The 25,210-nt window shown below is 42.6% G+C and overlaps 1 protein-coding gene across 1 annotated transcript in view; it reads left to right on the top strand.

Annotated features, from left to right (window-relative positions):
* Positions 1–705: 705 nt before the first annotated feature.
* Positions 706–25,210, top strand: part of pid1 (phosphotyrosine interaction domain containing 1) — a 32,987-nt gene continuing 8,482 nt past the window's right edge. Inside the window, exons 1-2 of the mRNA XM_040008528.1 lie at positions 706–869; positions 15,172–15,318. Of these exons, the coding sequence (XP_039864462.1) occupies positions 840–869; positions 15,172–15,318 (177 nt within the window). The 5' untranslated portion in view covers positions 706–839. The remainder of the gene's footprint in view (positions 870–15,171; positions 15,319–25,210) is intronic.

Raw genomic sequence — 25,210 nt, 5'->3', positions numbered from 1 at the left:
ATGTCAGAAGCGAGATTTAGGATAATACAAGTATTACAATAAAACATACATCTTTTTGAAAGCAGTTAAGTCACAGTCTTGTCTCAATAAACACATCCATCAATGCTTCGTCAGGTAAACTGTAATAAATGTTATGTAAATGTAAATAAACTAACAGGTGCTAAAGGGCGTTTCTTCCATATTTTTATTTTAGTTTTCCAAGTTCACAAAATGTATTCGGTTATCTTTTCCTCACAAAAGTCTAGTTTTTATTTTTATTTTATTTGAGTTATTTTAGTTTATTTAGTTTTAATTTATAGTTTCATTTTAGTTAACTACAATAACCTTGCATGAAACCAGATTAATAAACTGGAAGATGCTCCAAATGGAAGAGGAGAATCCAGGGACGAATAGTGTATAATCTGATATGTGCAATATTAGGTGATAGGTGATGGATTTTTCAAAGGAAATTACAAAGTGAGAAGTGTTAAAATGTGTATAAAAGAAACAAACAAACAAAAAAAACTAGCTAAAGCAGCATTTATACTCTCAGATTAAACCAACAAAAAGTCCCCCTAAGAATCAGGCTGCAGATTTAAAGCATCAGCTTAACCGTATCGATCCTCGATTTCCCACCGCACTTGAAAGCAGCACGAAGCGCCCCATCTCGGATAGCAGGTACCTCCACCTGGTGGCCACTGCGTTAACTACAGCCAGGCGGAGCAACTTATCCTTCATTATCGACCAGTCCAGAGAGAAGGAGGACGGAGAGGCGAGCAGTGAAGGCGAACAGATGTGAGCCGGACTACGGGAGGAGAACAAGCTGTAGTAAGAGACGGAGAACCTCTGATTCTGCGAACATGTGGCAACCCGCGTCGGAGCGACTGCAGGTAAGGATGTGAGCGGCTTATGGTCGGTGGGGTGGCAGAAATAAACGGCTCACAGCAGCTACCGAGACCCGCCGTGCTGGTGCCGTGTGCGTGTGTGTCTGCAGTCCAGGCAGAAACGCTCCGTTACAGATGTTCCCTGTGCGCCCTGACGCTTCACCGGGGTGCCAGCAGACTTCAGAAAATGACAGAGACGAGCGTTAAAGCGAGCATTTTTTCTGCTCCTGTCTCTGTGTGGTTACCTTTTGCTGCTACGTTTCACGTTACGCAAGCCAGTGGGGTGGCTGGGAAGAGGAGGGGGGAGCAGCGTGCAACAATTTGTGTCTCCACTGCATTCCTGTGCGAACCCACCGCTGGAGAGCCTTTTTTTTTACCCCCTCCGTATAAAGTCACAGACACGCACTTTGCAGCTGTGTTTGAAATATCCACACGTTGGCCCAGAGGCCAGCTCGATCCAAAATCCACCTTCATTGAGCGCAGGCCTCCTCATCCTCCTGCTGTTGTCACTTTTTTCCATTCATGCTGCCACATCAGGATGCTTACCCTCTGTCTGAAAGCATCCCGTGATCTGTTAGGGTGTAAAAAAAAAAAAAGCGACGTGGTTAATGACACGTAGTGTGATATCCACGGGTAAGTCGTGCACCGACCCTGGTTTCACGTCTCCTGCAGACGTAATGTTCTCCAGATGTGTGCCTGTGGACTTCCTGCCAAGTGAACTTGCACAATCCCCTCTCCTGCCCAGGCGTCAAGAAGATGGAATCACAAAGTATTAAAACCGAGAGTTCCGGTGTTTGTAGGGAGTCAGATGTGGGCGTTGTAAATTATCCCCTTAACACACATCTGCCCTCTAGGTGATCCAAACAGGCTGCAGCAGGACGCGGTTTATAAACTGCTATTGATCCGGGCTCGCTGAGCACACTGCGCTGTGGCTTTCGGATAAACTCAGATGTGGTCATGCTCAACAAGTGTCGTAAAGTCAATCTCATACTTTCCATGGCTGGTTGCTCCAGTACGTTTTGGTAGTGTTGCAGCAAGTGAATCATCATTCAGGTCCCTGCCAAACGCAGTGAAAAGAGGGAAAAAAACAAAAAAACGGCCACATCAACAGCCCAGATTACAACCAGCAGGTTGTAATCCTTTTAGGTCAAGTTATTTTGTTCATTAATTTCTCAAACTGCTGGCCTACTCCTGGTTTATAGAGTAGAGTGGGCCCCTCCTCAGTTTGGATTCATGGGACAGACACCCTTTAGGCTTAAAGCTCTCCTTTTTGACCGTGAATCCTCCCGTAGTTATGCATTTCTTCTTCTCTTGTCTCTTTTCAGTCCATGTTTGTTTATACACCACTTTGCATTTAATCATTAGCGATCATTAAACTCTAGTTCGCTCTCCTCTAGTGTGTCTTTTGTCCAGTCTTCCTCTCTCTGCTCACTCCTCTTTCCCCTCACCCCCGGCAGATGGCCACTCCTCCCTGAGCCTGGTTCCAGTTTCTTCCTGTTAAAAGGGAGTTCTTTCCTCCCACTGTCTCCAAGTGCTTGCTCATGGGGGTAGGGGGGATTGGATAAGGCTCACAAGATCCCCAGTCATTTTATGAGATGTTGTATAGGGGGAAATAAAAAGAAGAGCACTTCAATTTGCAGTGTATTGTTGTTGTGTTGGGAAGTGTGTTTTATCAGTTATATTATATCAGGTAAAATATACTCGATGTTAGTGATAGCATTATAAAGTGTTCTAGGGCTAAAACTCTCCACGTCTACTATATGGTCAAAAGTACTGGTTTCATCAACAGGTTACACCTGCAGAAACTGCTTGGCCTTGGAAACCCATGCCACGAAGCTCCCACTGCACCGTTTTTGAGCTGATGTTACTGAGCCAGACCCCCAGGGTTATGTAGTTCCTATGTAGGAACTGTAATTACAAATGGGAAATGGAAAATCAGATAAATCCAACTTGGAGCCTTTTAATGTGAAAGTGGCTGTGCTGTAGGCAAGTACAGAGGCCTCATGCCAGCTAACCGAGCCTTGTTTTCTGGGAAATGTAGAATCCAGGGATGTAATACTGAACTGCTTCAGGGAACAGGTGTAATTAAGGAAATCTTAACTTTGATAACCTGGGCTTAGTCCACATCAGCTTACCGCCTGGAAACCAGCTGTGGCTGGATGCTGATAAAAGAGTAAGGCATGTCTGAAAACTATCAAACGCTCCACGTTTCAGTTGACGACTTTATGAGGAGACTCTTGTTGAGGACAGCAGCCAGGCTGTTCTCTCCTTATGCTAAATAGCAGAAACCTTGCTGTGTATATTAATAATAAAAAAAAAGATATAAAAAAATAATGAATGACCCATACACCAAAAAGTGGTTACTGAACGATAGCAAATACCCACCCATTGCCTGCTTTGTTACCATAGCAACACCATCCTGTAGGCTGGTATCCTTCAGCGCTTTTGAGTCGGGCATGGTGGGGTTTGTAGAGTTTAATGTCTCTCTTAGCTGATTTACCGTCGCTTATTATGTCCTGTTTTGTTGTTTTTGTTATTCACATCTGTCCATATTATTCGCACTTGTGCCGTCCTCTGTTGCCATAGCAACGTCTGATGTCTTGCTGCATTTTTTTTTTTTTTTTTTTACGTCTTGCTCCCAGTCGAGAAGAGGAAAAGGGAGAAAAAGAGATGCGTTTATGCGTGTGGTTGAAGAGATACGGGGTCGTGTTGCCACGCTGTGTGCTGATGCTGCATCATGCCTCCCTGTTTTTCTCTCTGTTTGCCCTTTCTACCCCTCGCTGACCACATCCCTCGGTCATTTTCGACGGGCCCTTCCTCCCCAGCTAGAGGCCATGTTGGTTCACCGACAGATTGCACAATATGCAGTGGGCTGGGAACAGCTATGCGTGTGGATGTACGCTCACATGCAGCTTAGGAGGAAGGTTACAAGGCTGTACACATGCACAGCAGCATGCTTCCTTTGTGAAAATCCCTAAGCCTTCCAGACACGCTGTTTTCCGCTGTCAGCAGCTCTTTCTTTAGCCACGGTTTCAACTTTTGATGCTTTCAAACTTCAGCGTGTGCGACTCTGACAAACAGGGCTGAGCAGACGCAAAGATGTTGACCTGACAGTGCAACAGACTGAGGTCAAAAAGAGTCAGAGTCATCCTCTGCATGTCTGTCTCTTTGTCTGAGGTTGCTTTGTAGCCACAGTTAAGTTATAGTTGATGGCACAAGGAGACTGCCCAAAAATTCCCCATAATCCCCGAAAGCATTTTGTTATCCAGCAGACATTTCCTCAGTGTGCACATTTTGCCTATTTGTGTTTTCTTTTGTTTAAAGATTTTAAATCCAATAGAGTTGAATACTTTGTACTGGTCAAAGTGCATTTGTCGCACTGTGTTTAATGTTTCTTTACTTTTACTCATATTTTTGTCTGTTTGAATGCTAACAGACTGGATTAGTAGTTCCCAACATATTTCAGGTGGCGTGCCTGTTTTTAGTTTAATTTGAAGTTGTGTTAATGGGATCTGGGCTGTTTTTAACAGTAATTTACTTTTAGCTTAGCACTTGTTAGCCATGTTTGGCTAACTGCTTAAAACAACCATAAATGCTAGCTTACCATTTCATTCACCTGCTATTTTTTGCTGTTGTTCCCGTTAACAAACGTCATTAGCTTTATTAGCCACGCTTAGCTGTTTATTGAGGTATTGCACATACATGATCACTTTAACCACCTGACATTAACTTGTCTACCATTTTAGATATGTGACCGTTAGAGCTGGGCGATATATCGAGTTTTTTAAAAAATATCGATATATTTTTATACGAGATATAAGATGTGACAATATCTTTTATATCGATATAGTCTATGTTACGTTATAACTATACTTGTGGAGCCGCAAGTTTGCCTCTCTTTCGTCCACTTTTGTCTTTAAGCAACGTTACTCGGCCTCGCCCCTCCTTCACTGAACACAGCTCCCCCTCCTCCCCCATCGCTTCACCTGCAGGAAGCGACAAGATGGACACGGCAAATCTCAGTTAACGAGTTACTGCGCATCGACCCGTGCGTGGGGCTGGACGCCGTCAACGTGTTAGCTAGCTAACCACGCTAACGAGCTAACCACGCTAACGCCATGCAGCCCAAAGGCGCTGCACAGCCTAAAATCCTTGCATTTTCTCAAAAGTTGACAGCGCGCCTTATGTATGAATTCTGGTTGTGCTTGATGGCCGCGAACCGATTTTATGTGGAACACAGCGCTCAGCAATCTGTCAAAAAATGTTTTAGTATGACTTTGGTAAGCTACGGAGCTGCACCGCTTGATGGATTGTCAGAGCATTACGGCTACCGAGGAGCCTCGCGGAGTGATACGTACTGTGCTTCAATGTAATATTACCTTACTGTGTATAAGGACCATAAATGGCACCTGTTAAGAGCCGTGGTTACGAAGAGGATTTCAAACTCAATGCTGTCAGTCACACAGTAGAAGTTGGGAACAGAGCAGCTGTGAAATCTGTCTTTGTTACTATGCTCAGTGTCTTTTAGTTTACATTTTGACTCCACAATTGTGAGCTTTTTGTTATGCACAAAAACAATCTTGTTTTCTTTTATTTATGGAGCATTATTATTTAATAAATGCTCATAATTTATTTTTGAGTAAATTTTATGTACATCTATGCTCTATGTTAATAAAAGTGCCTGTGTGACATCTGGGACACAGCTTTGACTAAGAACTCTCTTTTTGTTCTTACTTTATGGCTTTTAAAAAAAAAATAAATCGAGATATATATCTTATATCGCCGTCTAGGTAAAAAATATCGAGATATGAATTTTGGGTCATATCGCCCAGCCCTAGTGACCGTCATGGTGACAGTGTAGGGCCCAATCAAGGACCTAGTCACACAGGCCTAGAGACCAGTCTGTGGCTGGTTGCGACTGGTTGCTGGAGGTTGATGGCAGAACCAGGGAAAATTATTGCTAAAGTGCCCAGTTACACAGGCATACAGACCTGACATCATGTGAGAACAGTTTACCTTTACATTTAGCAAGTCATTTTAACAGCACAGGGATGTTAAATGCGTAGCCGGGCCCTTCTGTGTAAAGTTCTGTGTATGTTCTCCCTGAGCCTGTGTGGGTTCTCTCTGTGTAATTTGGCTTCGTCCCACAGTCCAAAGACATACATATTAACGGTAATTTATACTTTGGCAAAGAATTTAGGTAGAGCCTAAGTTGTAGTTTATGCAAGTGACCGATGTGGGAATTTATGCCTGTGGGGGCTGTGTCGATGGCGGTGTGTAGCTACATTTCCAGGGGGGTGCATGGCAGGTTACGGTGGAGGGAGTCAGAAGGCTGTGCTGTTACAGTGTGCCTGTGTTGTGGATTTATCACAGTGGAATAAAACCTCTGTTAGGGTGTTCTGGTGATTCTCACTTGGCTGTGGGTGTGAATGTGAGCTATTGCTGTTCTCTCCCCGGCTCCCTCTCTACCCCCTGGCTACAGTAGAAGTGCTCCCCTGCTAAGTTGTCATTTCTGTCCTTTCTTTTACTTTTTATGTCTCGTTTCACCTGGAAGTAGATCCCCATAGGATTAGGCCTTGAAATGATGTTAAACCAAGACAATAAATATGTATTTTATATAAGCTCCACAGCGATAGAGGTGAAAAAATTCTGGATGAATTTCTTGATGTCATTAAACTTGTCAAGTTAGCAAGTGTTTTTGAAACAATCTCATTGTTAATGATCTGCTGAATTTCTGTTACATGTATCTGTTACTATGTTTTAGAATTTTATTAAAAAAAATAATGAGAAAGTGAACTGATGATAATCAAGTGCATCCCTACGTATTGCTTTAAAGAAATAAATAAAAAGCATTGGGTCAGCAGTGTCTGAGTCTGCTTATTAGCTTTAGCTTGCATGAACCAAAGATGTAGTGCATACATGTAATATACAGCTCTGTAACGGCTATTGTGACTTATCAAAAGGCAGTTAGTGCCCGTGATGGTTGACCTGTAGCCGAACAACGCACCATGCAGATATTCTTGGCAGCGAGGAGTGTTTTTTTATCATTAGCACGTCCCGTTTATGTCCTCTGGCTCTAGACTCTTTAAGATGTCGCAGTGGGTTCGCTGTTTATGTCAAACAGTCGTTGATGTTTTTACTGCCAGCCAGAGAGTCTCCTTCAGGCCTTGAGGTTAGAGTGCTATAATGCCCACTTCCTCCTACAGAAGTAACAGACCAATCGCAACCTTCCGATCACTGACTTTCTCCCTCCTACACGCCTCGGCGCTCCAATCGTGATTGAGAAAAACAGGTTTTCGTCCATGTGCAGACCTCCCACAGTCTACTCGAGATTGAGCTCATTCGGGCAAATTTCCTCTCATAAACTGCCCCAGGATCAGTGGAGGAGGCTGTAAACACACAGAGAGACAGTTTTTTGAATTCTTACCATGCAGGAACTGGAGAAACGCGTCCTACGTTTGGCTTTAGGAAGTAACCGCCACATGCTGGCCTACCTGTAGACCACAGCATTGTCCTTTAATAGGTTTACTGGGAAGGATGTGTTTGTGTGTATAAAAGTTGTCTGAGGGACAAACAGGGGCTGGATGGAGGTGGTTTCCAACTCAAGAGTTGCTTAAGGTATAAGCCGCAAGGTTTAAGTGTTTGTGAAAGACTCGCTTAATTGGCTGAGCCTGTTTTGGGAGCAAATTCATTTAATGTGCAACTTTAGCTCATTTCCTGTCTGCTCACAAGAGAAAGACATTTATATAGGTTTTTGTCTCACACTGACAAAATATTTCTGTATGGAATATAGTTTTTGGGGGGTTTCATGTTACTGTGGTAGTCGAAGTTACTGTGTTACTGTTACTGTGTAGGTGAAGGTCTTTCTATGTCTTTCGTGATGAAAAGAAAGAATGAAAGAGAGAGAGAGAAGAAAGTGCCAAGAGCCAAATCAGGGATAGCATAGAGGATAGTTCCCGCTGGAAAAGTTGTAAAGGTGTTTTGAATCTCTATTTGGATGTTTTCTTTCAAACTTTGTGTCATAAATGATTCTGTCATCAGGAAAAGCACATGTTAGTCTTGAGAACACGCTGTTTTTGCCTCACCTTGCTCCCGGTCGATATACGTAGAGTAGGACTAGGTACTGAAACCCAGTAAAATTGGTAGGATTAAGAAATACGATTTATTATTGGTACTTAAAGGTCATTTTCTCACATTTTATCTGACCAGATTTCATCATTTTTTGATATTCCTTATCCAAAATAAAGTTCTCGCTGGGCTTTGTGAAGATGGTGTCGAGAATTAAATGCTCCGACGTGTGGTTCCACTTTGTTAGAGTCAGTGCTGACAGTGCTCATTGCCACAAATGCAACAAGTCTTTGGCTTGTAAAGGTGGAAACACGAGAAATCTAGCTCGTAGTTCATCTGTCATTGCTCCACGTATGTTATGCTAGCAGCGCGGAACACACACGTAAGCGTTGTAGTTCTTTTTTTCTCAAATATGAATGTTGGTTAATGATTAAAAGTCAATGTTAGCAAGAGGACTGTTACCGGTGATTGTATTCAGTCTGAATACATGGTTTAAATGTCCCAGTTCCAGCTTCAGATCACTCGTTGAGGTGAAACTGAGGATATGACACAGTAAATGTTGTCAGAAAAGGTCCTTAACATCTGTTCAAGGTGAAGGTTTTAGTTCTTACACACTGGATACATATGGATTTCATTCATATTGGATGATTTAATAAATATTAATGCATTATATTTTATTTTTTATATTTCATCATTAACCAGACCAGTAAGAAGCATAGCTAATAGCTTTGCTGTTAATGCTAAGTGGCTAGCTAGCATTACCTAGCATGCCTTTCCTTTATCATGATTTTTTAAATTTCATAAGTTGAGTGCTATAATTTTGAATGTTTGGATTATTAATAGTTACCTTGGTTAGTTACATTAGGACTGTAGGACAGATGCACAGTTAATACAGGTTCTCCCTATAAATACTCCGCTGTGCTCCCGGAGGCCACAAACTTAACTTTAGCCTCCTTAAAAAGCCACAGTGATGTTTTTGTCTGTTTACAAGTACAACATCCTAAAAATACAGCTACAGTTTGAAAAAATCTCTTATGGTTAGGAACAAATTAAGGTCGACTTTGGCAACAATAACTGGCAGACAAAATACATGTTCCTGCCAGTGTTTCTTACTGTGCACCGGTCATAGGTTACGGGTAAAAAAACTAATTAAAAAATGATGTGACAGCAAGCAATCGTAGATGTAAATGATCAAAGTTAAGAAATAAATAAACATCATAAATGGGATTTTCAAAGATTTTGTGGCGAATAAAAGCATGTGCCTTTGTTGCTGCTAACATACTTGTAATTCATTTTTAGGTTATACTAAATACTATCTATTTGTACAACAAGCTTTGTCACCTAGTATACGAGGACCAGACATCAGTGCGACCCTTGCTTATCTTTCCAGTTTCCTACAGTTTGATGGTGCTTTCCTAATTGGTTCATGGCCAGAAGTGTTTCTAATTCTGGATCGTGTCAGGCTTAATGATCACATGCGGAGCTGTGTATTCGCTTTAAAAATAAAAGTTCTGCGACAGAACAGTTTAACAAACAATGATGGCCTCCTCTCTTGTTCTTTATCACCGCCACACACATGTTGAGCAGCTGGCGCACTTCTGTCTGCGCTTTGTTTTTCTTCAGGCTCTCCACATGTGTGTCTGTGTTTGTGGATGCCGATGCGTATGACACAGACTGATGTTGTTGACTCGTATTATCTTGAGGTCTTGTGTTACAAGACTTCTAACCATACTTAACATAACTAACCAGTCTCGGTTGATTTCTTGGGATGAGCCAGTAGCCATTTGTGTATCTGGGGGTTAGGTGGATTTTTATCAGTGCTTTTTGGACAAGGACATCTGTCTGCAGGGCTTAACATTATTTCCAGCTGTTTCGTAAACTTTTGTCATAATCCCATCCCCGTAACCCTGACTTTATGCGTCTCAGTGGGTGTGCCCGAGTGCCTGTTTTCACCCTGTTATGCAGTGACTCACCATGATATTGACCTGAGAGCCTCTTTTCTCTAAGAATGCTCCCTCAGAGGGCCAAAAGTTGAACTTACCATCTGTGATCTGTTAAACTCATCACTGTAGGAGGCAAACTGCACTCCCCAAAACTCCCTGTGACTTAATGTCTTGTGGTTGTGATTGTTCAAGTGATGTCTTAAATTTGCATATTTTAAATGCACAATTCCAAATCATTTAGTATTAGAGACTCTTTAAGAAATTAGCACTCGTCTAGATAGCACTTGTGATTTCCAGCAGTAATCAGAGTCGTTGTTGGAGAGCAGTCATTCAGAATTTCTTGGCTGCACTGGGTCAGTTTGACTAAGATCCAGATCTTAATATTCAAGATTAATTTTGGTGTCATTCAAAACTATTCACAGGAGAGGTCCACAGCAGAACAGCGTGATTTTGTAATAGGGAAAAATACTACAAAAACTCACAAACTGACATAATAATAATTATGTAAACAGTCTCTAAATGACCATGAATACATTCTCATAAGACACTTCATTAGGTACACCTTGCTAGTACTAGGTTGGACCTACTTTTCCCTTCAGAACAATTTCTAGGTGAACTGTAGGAATGTTAAATTTGTGTTTTTTAGAAAGTCACATGTAACATAATTTGATGGGATGGATTCTGTTGTTTCAACCATTTGACTATTCCACAATCTGATTAGATCACTGAAAGAAAGGAGGGCAAGATCCTCAGAGCCAGTCAACTCTAGTACCAGGTAGGACCCACTTTTACCTTCAGAACTGCCTTCAGTGCCATTGATTCAAGAAGGTGCTGGAGACATTCCTTAGAGATTTTGGTCATATTGACATGAGAGCATCACACAGTTGTGCAGTTTTGTTGGCGACACATCCATGATGTGAATCTCCCCCAAAGGTGCTCAATTAGATGGAGACCTGGTGAATGTGGAGGCCATCTGAGTACAGTGTGAAATAGTGCTCAGCTGGCACTAAGGGCCCACAGTGTGCCAAGAAAAGTGTGCCCCACACAGGCCAGGATTCACCCATGCTTTCATTATGTTTATGCCAAATTCTGACCCTACCATCCGAATGTCACAGCATCAATCGAGACTCATCAGACTAGACAACATTTTTCCAATCTTCTCAGTTCTCATAGGTGAGCCTATGTGAATTGTTGGCAGTTCACACTGACTCACCAAGATTGTCGCGTCAGTTTCCTGTTCTTACCCGACAGCAGTGGCGCCCAGTATGGTCCTCTGCTGCTATAGCTCATCTGCGTCAAAGTTGGATGTGCTATGTGTTCAGGGATACTTTTCTGCACATCTTTACTGTAGTGAGTTGTTATTAGAGTTACTAATTGCAGGTCTGGCCATTCTGCTCTGACCTTGCATCAACGAGGCATTTTCATCCAGAGAACTGCTGCTCTTCGGTTGTTTTTGCTTTTCTGGACTATTCTCCGTCAACCCTAAAGATGCTTGTGTGGGGAAATCTCAGTAGATCATCAGCCCATTTGGTACCAACAACCACGCCACTTTCAAGTCACTTAAATCACCTTTCTTTCCCATTCTGATGCTCATTTTGAACTTGAGCAGGTCATTTTGATTATGTCTACAGGCCTAAATACATTGAGTTGCTGCCACATGGAAATGAGATATTAGTTGAACAGGTGTATCTAACAAAGTGGCTGGTGAGTATATTGCTCACACTCTGATAGTATAAAAACTAACACTCTCTTTTTGGGAGTGTAAATGAGCGGATGCATTGCTCGCCATCAACTACTTATTGTTGCTTTTAGCATTAAAGTAATAACGCTAAACGTGAACATTTCCAGCCATGAAGGCAAATATCACAACTCACGTGCAAAAGTCCAAATCATTTCACAAGATTAACGATTAGAACGAGCATTTAATAAGTCATGAACTAGAAATGCCAACTGAAAACCTGAAGTTATCCATCATATGATAAATCTTGTGCTTTAGGGATTTCTTCCAAATCCTTTATAAATTTATGTGCACGCTTTCATTTAACATTAATGCTTTAAATCTGGTGCTCCGGGGATGCACTCTGCTAACAAGTTTCATACCGGGCTGTCACGCCATCTTCATCATATGGCACATCTTAGCACAATGACAAGTACAAATGTGTTTCTTCTCCCGAAACGATGAAATAAGAAGCGGTAAAGTTGCTGTGTAGTTGCATTAACTAATATTTTCGAAGTTTTAGAAGTTATGGCTCCTGTATACTCCAGAACAAACCTTTGGAGTGAATGTCAGAAACAAGGCAGACTCAAGCTGGACATTTATCCAAGTGTCTTGAATGATGGCACAGGGTATCGTAACTATTCAACTGTTAGATTCTTTTGGGGTCTTTGGCGACTTGCAGCAATATACTGATTATCACTAAATCCTTAAATTAGAACTATCCTGATGACAGAGCATCGCTAGTATATTAGGAGCCTGCTAAAATTCATTTAGGGTGGAAAAAAAAACAGATCGATATTCAGCATGCGGAGGCTTTCGCTGAAGCCAAACATTTAAACACTAAGTATGGAGGTCAGGCACTTTGGTGATTGCTCAAGTGTTTACAGGATCCTCGCCTTATCCCAACTCACAACTGACTGTGCCCACACTCGTCTGGCGCTGGAGGCTGAACACTTTTGTGGCTCCAAGTTAAAGTCAGAAATAGAATCAATAACTTGATGAGGAGACAGTTGGGACTTGAGAAATAACAAAAACATTAAGATACTGTGAAAATATTGTGAATAGAATTCCAGCATTGCTCCACAAGCAGCCCGCCGCATGTGGAAAAGTAATGGAGGAAAAAAAGCTTTCCCATTTCCTCCAGTAATACGAAGCACCTCGCTGTGAACTGATAAGTATAAAACATGTACGTACATGTATAAAGCAAAGTTTTTTTGTTTTTTTCGCTTCTTTTATATACCTGCTTAAGCCTTGTGCACTTGGTGGGGGGTGCAGGAGTAATGGCACCCCCTCATCTCACTCCGTACGGAGGCCAACCACAGGAATGCAAGTCACCGTCAGGAAGCTGTAAAGTGCTGACGCGGAGGTCAGCGAGCGTTTACACACATGTGGCTTTACTTTCACAATTCCACCATTCTTCTTCTGCTTCATCTCCACGCCATATCTTTCTCCTTACCGCCGTCCCGCCTGCCGCTTCCTTCTCTTTATTATTCCTTTTCTCAGCATGAAGGTCCACTACGGTGAGTTAGAGGTTGGGGGTTACACTGTAGGGCGTCAGCACAGGATTAGGCGTTTCATAACAGAATGCTATAACAAGTCACAGACAGATATATTTTAAAACCCTTAAAACGATGGCAGCAGAAGACCCACTCAGGCGGGAAAGTGTTAATATAACCATAAACACTAACAATCAGATAGCGAAGCAGTGTTTAAATTCAAACGTTGATTCAGGATGTTCTGCTTGGCCTTATAAAGGCAACAGTGAAGATTGATGATAGATCGTATTGGCAGCATCGGCTGTTTTCATCGCTTGAAAATGTTGACCATCTGTTGCAGGAGAAAATGGCTTTCATGCAGTCCAACGTGGAAAACAGCTTTCAGCGCCACTGAATGCAAGACAAAGTATTGGAGAGCATTTGTTAAAGTGATCTGTACTTAACAAGAAACTCCAGTTTGTTTTTGGTGGTGCGCTCACAATAGCATCGATTGTATTGTGTAACCTAGAAGGTTTGAGATTAAATGAAATTCTGAAGTACCGCTCGACTGTGACGAAACAGTCACGATTCTGAGAAATGTTTTATTCATGGACTTATTGCTGTAAATCAAGTGCAGACATTCAGGGTCCCCACATACTGAATTCCAGTGTCCGACCTGTTGATTATGATTTTCATCAGCTGCTGCCATGGTGGTTGGGATTTCTAGTGTAGGAAATGCAGGATCTGTCTCTGGAATCACAGTCAATCTTCTATACATAGTTTTTGCAAAGTAATGGGTAGTTTTTCTAATAGGATCCACTGCAGAGCCACTTAGTTTGTTAAAACTGTTACCAAAGCGTAGAGTATGGCAGTGCACCAATTGATCCTTCTCTACAGCAACCCAGGCGGTCGATGGCAGGTTATGCAAACTTAGAACAGAGGTAAATTTTAATTATGAAACAAACTAACTAGCTAATCTAAGCTAATTACCCCTAATTAGCTAATTAGCTAATGAGCCCTTCTTGCGTGTAGTTAGCAGTCCTTAGCAGGGATATCACAACCTTAACACCGCTACGCAGGAAAACACTTAATGCAATTTTTGATATCGTCCTCCAACAACAGAGGTAACAGCAAAGTCATGTCTCGAAAAAGTGAACTTTTCCACTAATTCTCCCAATTCAATGAGATTTTACAAAATAAGCATTAAAGATTAAAGAGGTTTTACTCATTTTACCAATGCTTTAGCTGTTTTCTTTACAGATCGTGAAGGTAAAATGTTTCAATGCAGTGGATGAACATGCTAAGCGCCCAGCTTCGTGTTGTAGCTAGCAGTTTCGTTTAAGTTGTGTATAACTGTTTATCGCAAAAAGCTACCTTGTTAGTCCCTGACAAGATCGATTTATATGAAGCCTGCTAATATGGATTTGGCAAGAAATGTCATTTTCAGGCCTTAATTCACCGATTGATGGAGCCAGAAAAATAATTGAGGTCAGGCTGCAGACACCGTTGCCCAGCAGGTGTGCCGTTTTCCCCTTAGTTCAGAAAATCGTGATTTAATTAGCTGCTCAGTTTTGTTTTGATGGTGTCTAAAAATACCAGAAATTCTAACAGGCACGCTGCACATGGCCAGACGGGCCGTGTGGTTCTGCACGGCTTCAGGAAACACTTGCCGTGCACTGTAGTATGAGAGCAGGCAGCCCCTCTTGTTTTGACGGGGACAGAGAGGGCAGGGCTTCCTTCGTCTGCTCCTCACATTCCTCTCGGAGCAGACTAAATCTCTCACAGCCATCTCACTTCGAGACTTCATCTTCCCTTTTCACCACCGAGATGTGTTTTCTATCAGTTGGAGTGGGCTCCTGTGTAAATATAAAAGCCTTGAAAGTCCTTTGACCCCTTGAGCCTGTTCCATACTTTCCTTTGCAGGACATGAGGTACACGTCTGCACACAAAATGCTGAAGTTTCTGGGGGTTGTTTTTTCTTCATACAGCAGTGTTGACAAGGAAACTTAATGCTGAACCACAGCCATAATTAGCTTTTTGCTGTTTGGTACAGATTGCATATTTGCCTAAAGCACAGTGTGTATATATCTTTCTTTCTCCATCAGCACTTTCAGACCATGCTGAAGACCAAGCTGAATGTGCTGACGCTGAGAAAGGAGCCGCTGCCCACGGTGATCTTCCACGAGCCCGAGGCCATTGAGCTCTGCTCTACCACACCGCATGCAAAGAGCAGGACCCACGCTGGATACAAGGTAGGGGGTCACATGAACCTAATAATCCTCAAATCCAGTCCTGAACACTAAATCTGTAATAGCATTATTAGAGCCTTAATCCAAATGTTTTTCCTTTTCTTTTTGGTCACAAGTTTAATTAACTTGCACCGTGGATTTCCCAGCACAGAGTTTTTAAAGTTTTAACTTTCCTGTCTGAGCCACATACTTGAGAAATATTGAATGTCTCTGTGGGCACACACATACGTGCGTCCTGGCATGAATGTGTCCCCCCCCCCTCCCGGCTCTACTAAGTGTTAGATGTAGGGTTTCTAACTGTGATCCAACTCACAGCCCATATTCTCTTTTCTCTGTCCTGAAAACAGAAAGCAAACAGGGCTACAGATTAAAATAGCAGCCAGGCTCTGTTATTACACACAACACTTCTAACCCACTAACTGTGTCTTTGTGTATTTGCCTCCCTTGTGCCACAGCACTGTAAGCCTAACAAATAAACTGAAATCATCGCGGAAGGCAACTTCAAGTGGTGGTGGTGGGGCATTAGGGTTTTATTTTGCATGTCTGATGTTGTTTTTGGTCTCTAATGCTGTGTCATTAACAAGCATGTTGGAAACGGAGGTTTTTCTAACTTCGCTAAACTAAAATAAACCTTTCGTATCTGGCAGCTGACATTAAAGAACATTCCTGCCAAAAAACACCGATGTGGAACACACAGTCCCAGCTCTTGTTGATATTTGTATTTGTTGGATCAGCGTACAGAACAGCGAACATGAACACACGCAGACTCATGCAGACGCACTCGTACTAAATGCATGTACGTCTGCGGGGGGGAAAACATCCCAAAAGCAGCTACGAGGGCCAAAAGTGCTGAGTCCTTTTTGGCACTTCCCAAAAGCTCCAGAAGTTGAAGTGAAAGTCAGTAAGAGGACCTTTGCTGGCAGAGCAGAGCAGTTTGGTCTAGCTAGAAGAGACACAAGTTACCCAGCAGCGTTTCCACTGGCTCATATTGAGGTACAGGTGGGAGAAGGCCTCTTATGTGACACAATATCATATGCTAGGAAGTTAATAAAATAAAACCTAATGCTGTGGAATTTACACAACTTTTATCCAGTAAATGATAATGAGAATAAAATAATATAGACAGAGTTGTTTTTCACGATGAGGTCCAGTGAAATGTGTTTTACCTCTCACTTTAATATTTGTGGCCACTTAAAAGCCAGGTCCCTGATAGTGGCCACAAGTGTAGTAAACAAACAGTCTCATCCAGCTGTTTCTAAAGGAAAGTCTTTGTCATTAATCAAAGATCAATTATAACACAAAGTGCAGAGGCTGTGTTTGGAAAGTCTGAGGTTCGCGGTAGCAAAATCACCTGTTATTTATCTTCATGGTAGACTTGCAAAGCTGTGACACCATGAGTGCAGTGGGTAGCTGATGTGGTGACTATCCCTATGAAATGCAAATGTGTGTGTAGTTTAAGGTGCTTCTGCTTTGGCCCCAGGCTCCAGTCACTTGGTAAAAGTGAGTATTCCTCGACTGTTTGCAGGAGGTTACTGGGAGCCCATGTGAAGTGTGGCTCTCTGGTAACCACCGGTTGCTAGGTAAAAGTATATTATCCAGCTGGTTGCCAAGTGGTTGCTGGAGGTTGCTAGCTGTTGCTTGGTGAAATTGGCAGCAAAGAAGGGGCTGGACCAAAACCCTTCTTACAGTTACTTTGTTTGCCTACAGCTTGCTGCGGTTAGCTGCATTTTGAATTAAAAACATGCTGTTGTGTCTGCAAACTCCTTTTGAACATGTTGGTCTAGATTGCATTCAACTTTTCAAGTTTCAAGTTACTGCTTGGTGGCTAGTTAGCAATTATCTGCAAACAAATTGGCAACTTCAGTGCAAACTACAGGTGAACATGGCAAATTGCTAGAAACCAAACCAGTCATAAGGAAGTTTTGAGGGTGGCACCCTCTTTGTGACAGTGGTGGTGCTTTACAAAAGGCAGGAGGCAGAGCTGGAGATGGCAGAATTGAAGATGCAGATTTTCATTGGGAGTAAACGCTATGGATGGAATTACAAATGAGTACAGCAGAGGGACAGATCAGGTTGGACAGTTTTGGACACAAAGTTAGAGAAGCAAGGCTGAGATTGCTGGGACATGTGCAGAGGAAGGACAGTGGATATGTTGGATAAAGGCAGGAGGAAAAGAGGAAGACCTCAGAGAAGATTCACAGATGTAGTGAAGAAGACATGCAGAGGGTTGTTGTGACAAATGCAGTGTCACAAGTTACTGAGTCATCAGGATACTGGTGTTTCGCGTGTTACAGTTAATTTCCACTCACTTATTGTTTGTAATTACCAGTACACACACACATAAATAATTTCCTTCATCTGTCTGTCTGAGACTTCTTCAGATGTGAGTCTGCCTCGCTGCCTGCATCTGTTGGCTTCCGTAACTTCCTGTCTGAGTCACTACCTGCCTGTCTGCATATCTGTCTGCCCACCTCTGCTTTTTGGATTCCTTGCCATCCTTCCTGCAGAATATTATAGCATTTATTATCCCCACGGAGTGTTTTACGTTGCCTTCCGTGAACGTCTTATTTCACCCTCACTCTCCCCTCTCACATTCTCCGGTCGTGCACCCAATTTACAGACAGACAGGCAGGAAGGCTGGCTGAGGACTGCTGTTCCTCTGCCAAAGCTAGCAGCTAGCGAGCATGAAAGGCCACCTCTCATTGCCCCGCTTTCCCCGCCGCTGTCAAAGCGCTCCACTTCACATCCACTGACAACGTGTGCAACGTACTTTGCAGCCATGCCAGCTTCATCACCACACTTCATGGCAATTGTGAAATTACTCTGGAGTCCGCTTAAAAAAACAATATAATTTTGTTATGTTTGAACTTAATTTGTTCTCTTCACCTAAGAGTAGAAAGTAGCTTTTGAGAGTTGCCTGGCCGGGACCCCGAGGAGTCAAACTGGCTTTTAGAAAAAGTGGGATTTTGGATGTGGCTATGAGGCACGAGCGCACAAGTCTCCAATTCAGACCCACCTTACGTATTTAACAGCCCAGCAGTGAGACAGACAGTGTGCAGTCTGTATAAGTGTTAACGTGAATGTCAGATGAAGGCTAATTACCCATCATTCACTGCTTTAAATTATATTTGTCCTGAAGAAAAGAAGAGCAGAGCAGGAAAAAAATGAATCTGGGAACCTCTGGGAAATTGAACACTATATCAACGAGCAAATTCATTCAGCTTATGTTAGCCTGTCTGTCCAAAGGCAACAAAATCCTGCTAACAATATATCTAAGGTTTGCAACTTACCATATTATATTTCATTTGTTGGGGAAAAGGTGCAGAAATGAGTTGTTTTGGATTTGCTTCTGTAGTGCACCAAAAGGCATTCAGGCTCGCTGTAACACCGTAACATTGTTCTGTATTGACATCACTATGCTATGTTATCAGCTACTTCTGCTAGTCATAACTCCCCTCTGTCACTGACGTCATTCACGTCAGCAGCCCGTGCAATGCAGGCTGGTCCTACCATGCCTTTATCTAATCTGTTAGGCAGAGAGCCTTTTTGTCTGTCTCCGTACTTGATATTCTGATGTCAGATTGTGCGCTGGATGCGCTGTCACTCCTCCTCCCAGAACAGAACATGCAGTGATGACATTTAAATCGTTTTTACCACGCAGTTGAGACGACTGGTGCTTCCAGCTGCCTGCGCTGTGGAATGTGCCAGCAGATTTGTATCAGCGTTTCTGGCATTTATGTGTATTTGTGTGTTCGTAGCTCGAAGCATCAGAATCGCTGATGTGCAAACATTCCCGGGTTGTTTCATCCTCGTTTTAAAATTCAGCGATTGGTTTTCAGACCTCACTGAAAGGACAAGAGATGTTGATGAGAGCAGTATTCATGCTTCTGTTTAAAATTGAGCTTTACTCTGACCACCGAGAAACTGGAACTGTTGTAGAGAATAAGCTGAATTCACTCAAGTCCATGTCTTTATAAACTGCTAGTGGTGACAGTAGATGGTATAATTTGGCAATGAAATGAGAAGGTGCCAACATTTTATCACCATTTAATGAACATTACCTAAAACAACTATTAACTAAATGTGTGTGTGTATTTGCCAAGTTTCAAAGACCTTTAAATTTAGAGAAAGTGCTGTTTTGCTACTAGTTTAATTACTTTTAAGTTCTTTATTGTTGTTCAGTGAGAGAAAGCTAGTCTGTATTTGGGCTAACAAGTGCATTAAAGTCTGGTTCAATCTCCGAGGTGAAAACGTGGAGTACAACGGACACGCTGGTCCACTGTGTGGAAAAACCCCCCAAAACAACAGTGATTTGTACAAGGACCCATTGGAACACCTGCCAGTTTGTCCCATTTCAGCCCCAGCCTATAAAGGATCAGTTACCTGTGTCACACACGTGACAGCCAGGTCCAGGAAGTTAAAGTTAAAACTGTCATGACGCATGGCACATGTCCATAGTTATAACTATAGTCATAACTAACCCTGTACTTTTGTTACCACGTCTGGAATTACTGCTATTCTTATGCTACACACCGGCAAATAACTCACGAATTGCCGCTTTGTAACCGTATATGTTTCGATCGTTACCAGTGAAAGCGCTTTGAAATCAGATTGTGCTTTTTGATAAACCCTGTATATTTCTTTATTTTAAATAAATAAAGAAATATAGACAAGCAGAATAAAGAATATTCTGCTTGTCGATTATTTTTATGTGAGCAGAAGTTAGTAAAGAATTGTGACAGAGGAGTTAAGTTATTCAGGCGTGTTACCTCTGCTAGCATCGCGACCAAATACTGTCTGTGGCCATGTTTTATTTTATTTGTTTCTCTGTGTCACCCACTTGATAGTCATTTAATGAAAGCAGGGAGGGAGCTTTTGTCATTTGCATACAATGCTACACCCTTGGTTTTCAATGCATACAGCTACTGAGTACTGATCCAATACCAGTGTTACAGCTTCATCATCATCATTCATTATTTGAGGAGGAGACGGGTTATTTATGTGTCAGGTAATGACTTTCTTGCGAGTACTATTGTCAGTGTAGTTGTACATAGTTGAATGGTGAGAAGTATATGTGTACAGTTTAGATAAGTTTCACCTTGCTCCATCTTTGGACTATCGAGAGTCTTGTGCTGCAGTAGGCTGTACGTAAGTGAGAGTGAATGAAAAAGCTCCTTTCAGTTACACCAAAGGGCTTCTGTCTTGGCACTGAACCAGTCAGAGTAATTTCTTTTTTTTCCTTTTTTTTTTGGGCTGATACATACCACATCATCTCCCAACACAAACAAGCAAAAAACACACAGCGCTTTGAATTGGGATAAAAAAAAAAAAAGCTGATCCATCTTCGCGTGCCGTGACTAGCACAGCCAGCTGGACTGTGCTGATTCAATACGTTTAGAGGAATTTTAACAACCACTTCAGGAATGCTGAATTCCCAAGCAGTGGATTCCCAGTCTTGTTGGAGACACAGAGGCTTTACAGAGGGAGACACCTTCTACTGTCAACAGTTGCATAGTTGTGCAAAGCTAAAGGATATACAGTACGACTTTGGTGTCAGTAAATATCTTTATCATACTGATGTAAATATTTTGGGCCAGTACAGTACTGAATATTTGACAACAGTGTGTAACTGATATTATTTCCCTTAAATGAAAACCAATGTATGACTGCTGATGAAAACAAATGAAAGGACAAACCTGAACCTTTGAAAGAAGGAATGCTTTCGGGAACAATGGCATTCCATCTCTCAAGTAAAGATTAGACTTACACTTTATGTTGGTTCGGGACATTTTCCCTTCACAAGTGTTGTTTTTTCTGCAGTTCTTTGTCAAATTACCTGCTAGTTTTCTTTCATCCATAGATAATAGCAGGTATTTTGCTAACTCTTGGCAGCCAACATTCAAACACCACCGCCAGAAACAAATCTGAAATGTTTCCAGATAGCCGGTGATTGTGGCGCGAACAAAAACAATTACATTTTCGTGCCGATATTCTATCTTTCATCATTTGGAAAAGATTGTAACATATGGATGGAGCAAACTACAACCAGGTGGGTTGGTGGGGGGACTGTGTGTTTAGTCTGCACCACCTGTTTGCCCTTGGACCGGTTTCTGAGAAGGTGGCTTAAATGCAGAAATGACAAGCTCCAGAAGTGCTCCTGACCTGCCTTCACATCACAGTCTGTTCCCAAAGCTGATCCATCAAGACCAAACAGCTACTCTCAACAACCGCGTCTGTGTTCTGGTCTCAAACTCGCTTCCTTGTCCTCTCAGCTCCTTCCTCTTTCTTCCTCCATGGTCCCAAAGGGAACGTCTGTAGGGACAGGTATCTCTTTATCGAGTCCTCCCTCATCTTTCTCTCATACTACCCGCTCTTCTCTTTTCATCCTTTTAGATCCTTTCTCTAGTGATGGCCGAACCGGCTGTGGCTCCAGCGGCACTAGCTCTACACCTTTCATCCACACAGACATGCGTGTGTGCTTACACACGAATAACGACTCACACTGAGATAGACAGGCGCAGACAGGATGTTCCCGTCTCTTCCCACCGGCTCACTTGCTGGGCTGCGGATGTTTTTTCAGTCCCCCTCTGTGTGTCCCCTGCTTTCTTCTACCCTTTTTTGCATTCACTCAGCTGTTATTAATAAACTTCTCTTTTCTGTCTTTGCATGTCTGTTTGTTCTTTACCCTACCACAGTTGTGGCTTTCATTGCATTGTTGTGCTTGGATCCACTGATTCATTCAAAATGGGAAATGTCAGAAACAGTTTGTGGTGCCGTGCTACACGATTTAATGTGTTTGCATGCATGTTCTCCGCAGTGCTCTATGATTTTAATTAGTAAGAGATGCTGAGTCCTTTGTAGTGTTGTAAACACAATAGGGTAACACCTACAGTTTTTATGCTCATTGTCCGATTTATTAAGTCTACCTCAACCAGTCCTCAGAAATTTCGCTCCATTGATGAGAATCACCCGTTCCACCACATCCCAAAGGTGCTCTGTTGTCTGGTGACTGTGGAGGACATCTCTCCAGTGAACTCTGAGGGCGTGAGTGTTGTCCTCAGTGATAGGTGGCACCACTTGGACAAAACCTCCACATCGGCGCTGGTATGGGAGGAGAAGAAGTCAACACTAGAAGCAGAGGAGTCTCAGACGTTTTTTTTATAAAGTTCTGGAAAGAACAGCGATTGGCTTATTATGATGTATTCCGTTTCAAGTCAGAACTTCCGAGTTTCCTGTTGGAATTTTTCAACTGGAATGTTCCCTCAAGTCAGACATCCAGCTAGAAAAGACCCATCAACTCCTGCGTAACAGTCCAGGCTGGCGATAGTGGACATAAGCAGTAGTACAACAGCAAAAATTGTAACAATATACTGTATTGATACAGCAAACAACCACTGCAAATTTTTTTGTGTGATGATGCTTTATGAATAGAGGAGTACCAACTTTTGATATTAAATAAATTCAAATACTCTGAAGACGGGGGCTCATCTCATTCGTCACCATTCTGAGATAACATTGGTCGATTGTTATCTCGAATCAGCTCAACTGAAAAACAAAAAAACAGCTATTGTGCTAGTTTGCTAGAGATTCATGAATGGGTCAAACTTGCTATCGATCAAAACAAGTCTGACTTTACTGGAATGTGCTCAGCGTGCTAGCTCTGACTTCCAAGGCAAATGAAATGCAGTATTGGTTAGGAATGACCTTATGTTTCTTACTAGAATTGTTTTGCTGTACCATTTTAGCTCTTTTTCTTTTGTCAGTTTAACACCTAGCTTACAAGCTAAATGTCGGTGTCCAAATTCATAGGCTGCATCCTCCTGAGGCCGCATTTGTAGTCCGATTACGTCACAGCGACGTGATGAAGGCTGTCCAAATTCGTAGACTCCTCCAAATGCAGCCGACAAATGTGCTCCTTTTCCCCAGATTTGAAGGATGGGTCGGGTGTATCCTTTGTGGCCCACCATATCCCAGAATTCATAGCATGGCCCAGCCCTTTCCAGTTTCCAACAATGGCAGCAGCTATTGTGCTCGTGGCTCAAGAGTTGGCAGTTCGTCTTGTAATCGGAAGGTTGCTGGTTTGAGCTCCGACAGTCTCGGTCGTTGTGTCCTTGGGCGAGACACTTCACCCGTTGCCTACTGGTGGTGGTCAGAGGGCCCGGTGACGCCAGTGTCCGGCAGCCTCGCCTCTGTCAGTGCGCCCCAGGGCAGCTGTGGCTACAATGTAGCTTGCCATCACCAGTGTGTGAATGTCGGTGTGAATGGGTGAATGACTGAATTTAGTGTAAAGCGCTTTGGGGTCCATGGGGACTAAGTAAAGTGCTATACAAATACAGGCCATTTTTACCATTTACTTACTCTTTCCAGGTCGCAAAATAAACTTTTAACGTACTTTCAGGCGAGAGTGTAGCTGTGTAAACTTCAAATATCTGCTCAGTTTGTCAAGATATAACATATTTGCAAAAGTGCTCCAACATTTTCGGAGACGTCTGTTACCCACCAGCTCGATAGCTAACCGGGACGAGAACAGCAAACTCCCGGCAAACCCCCCGTGGTCTTTCGCTACTCAGGTTAAACATCATATATAAGTCACTTAGATAACTTAAAAATGTTATTGTTTGGCTTTTTTCAGTGTGTTATTTGTTCGTGAGTAAATCGGTTTGGGTGAGATTACAGCTGAATACACAGAAGTGTGAGATGATCGAGAATTTACGCCAGTGTCCTGTTATATTTTACATAGCAAGAAGGAGACGGCTGAGTTTATTAAACTCCACCGAGACAGCTGGTGAGACAAATCTGAAGGCTAGACTGTCCAATGTCACAGCTGCTCACTTCTGGCCTACCCGGCCTGTGGAGGACCCGGCCCATGTAGACCGCAAAGGCCGGGTCCTCAGGAGGATGCAGCCTGGACACCCCCATGTGCGCATTTGAGCAAAGCTAGCTGTTCCCCTGTTTTCAGTGTTTGAGTCATTCAAAGTTACCCATCTGGTGGCAGGAGCTTCAAGCATAAAGTACAGACGTCTGAGTGGTGTCAGTCTAATTTAACTCTTTGACCTAATGTGGATTCTACCTCGAGTTTTTTTTACACTAGAAGCAGCCAAACTAGCAGTGCTACCAGAAACTAGCCAACGAACACTCCAACTGCCTCAGATGATCATGAGGCCCATCGGTGCTGCCATTATCCTCACCATTCTTCGAACAAAGCTGGACGATAAAGTGACATCATATCTGCTGGTGCAAGTTGTTGCTGTGCACCTCTCGATTTAGATTTTTATGACCTCGCACGTTGCACCTTGAATGATAACAACAGAAGCACTGAGATTCAGCTATTTTGCAGAGGGAGACTTTCTGGGGAAAAGAATAAAAAAAATCTGTGATTTCTTTGTTTTTGGTTTTGCACTGTTGTGCAAGATTTTGTCTCAGTGGCGCCACCTATGGTTCAGGAGAATACCGCAACAGGAACTCGAACCCTCTGCGCTAACATAAATGGTATGAAACTGTGCAAAGCAACGACTGGGGCTCTTGCAGTCTTGCAGGTGGCAGAAGGCATTTGAGCTTCTCGCAGTGTACAGTAAGAGAAATGGAGAGTGAGAGAATAGAAAAGGACAATGGGTTAAACCAGAGTTGGTAATAGCAGCCACATGTCGGCACACATGCAAATGTTTAACCATGCTCCCTCCCCTCTCTGTCACAATCTCAAACATTCCCACTGCTTCTCTTTGTTTTTGTGTCTCGTTGACAAAGCAGGTATGCTTTTGTCTACACCAGAATTCCAGCAGATAGTTTAAATTTCAGTTTCACATAAGCTTGTTTTCTAAACCTTGCCGTTCCCCTCACTCTGTCTGTTTTTTCTGTCCACATTTGCTTTATTTATCTTTACAACATCCTTTCTTTG

The sequence above is a fragment of the Simochromis diagramma genome, unplaced genomic scaffold (genome assembly GCF_900408965.1).
Source record: "Simochromis diagramma unplaced genomic scaffold, fSimDia1.1 OVJJ01000344.1, whole genome shotgun sequence".
NCBI lineage: Eukaryota > Metazoa > Chordata > Actinopteri > Cichliformes > Cichlidae > Simochromis > Simochromis diagramma.
Note: the sequence above shows the minus strand (reverse complement) of the source record. Positions and strands in the feature narration are given on the sequence as shown.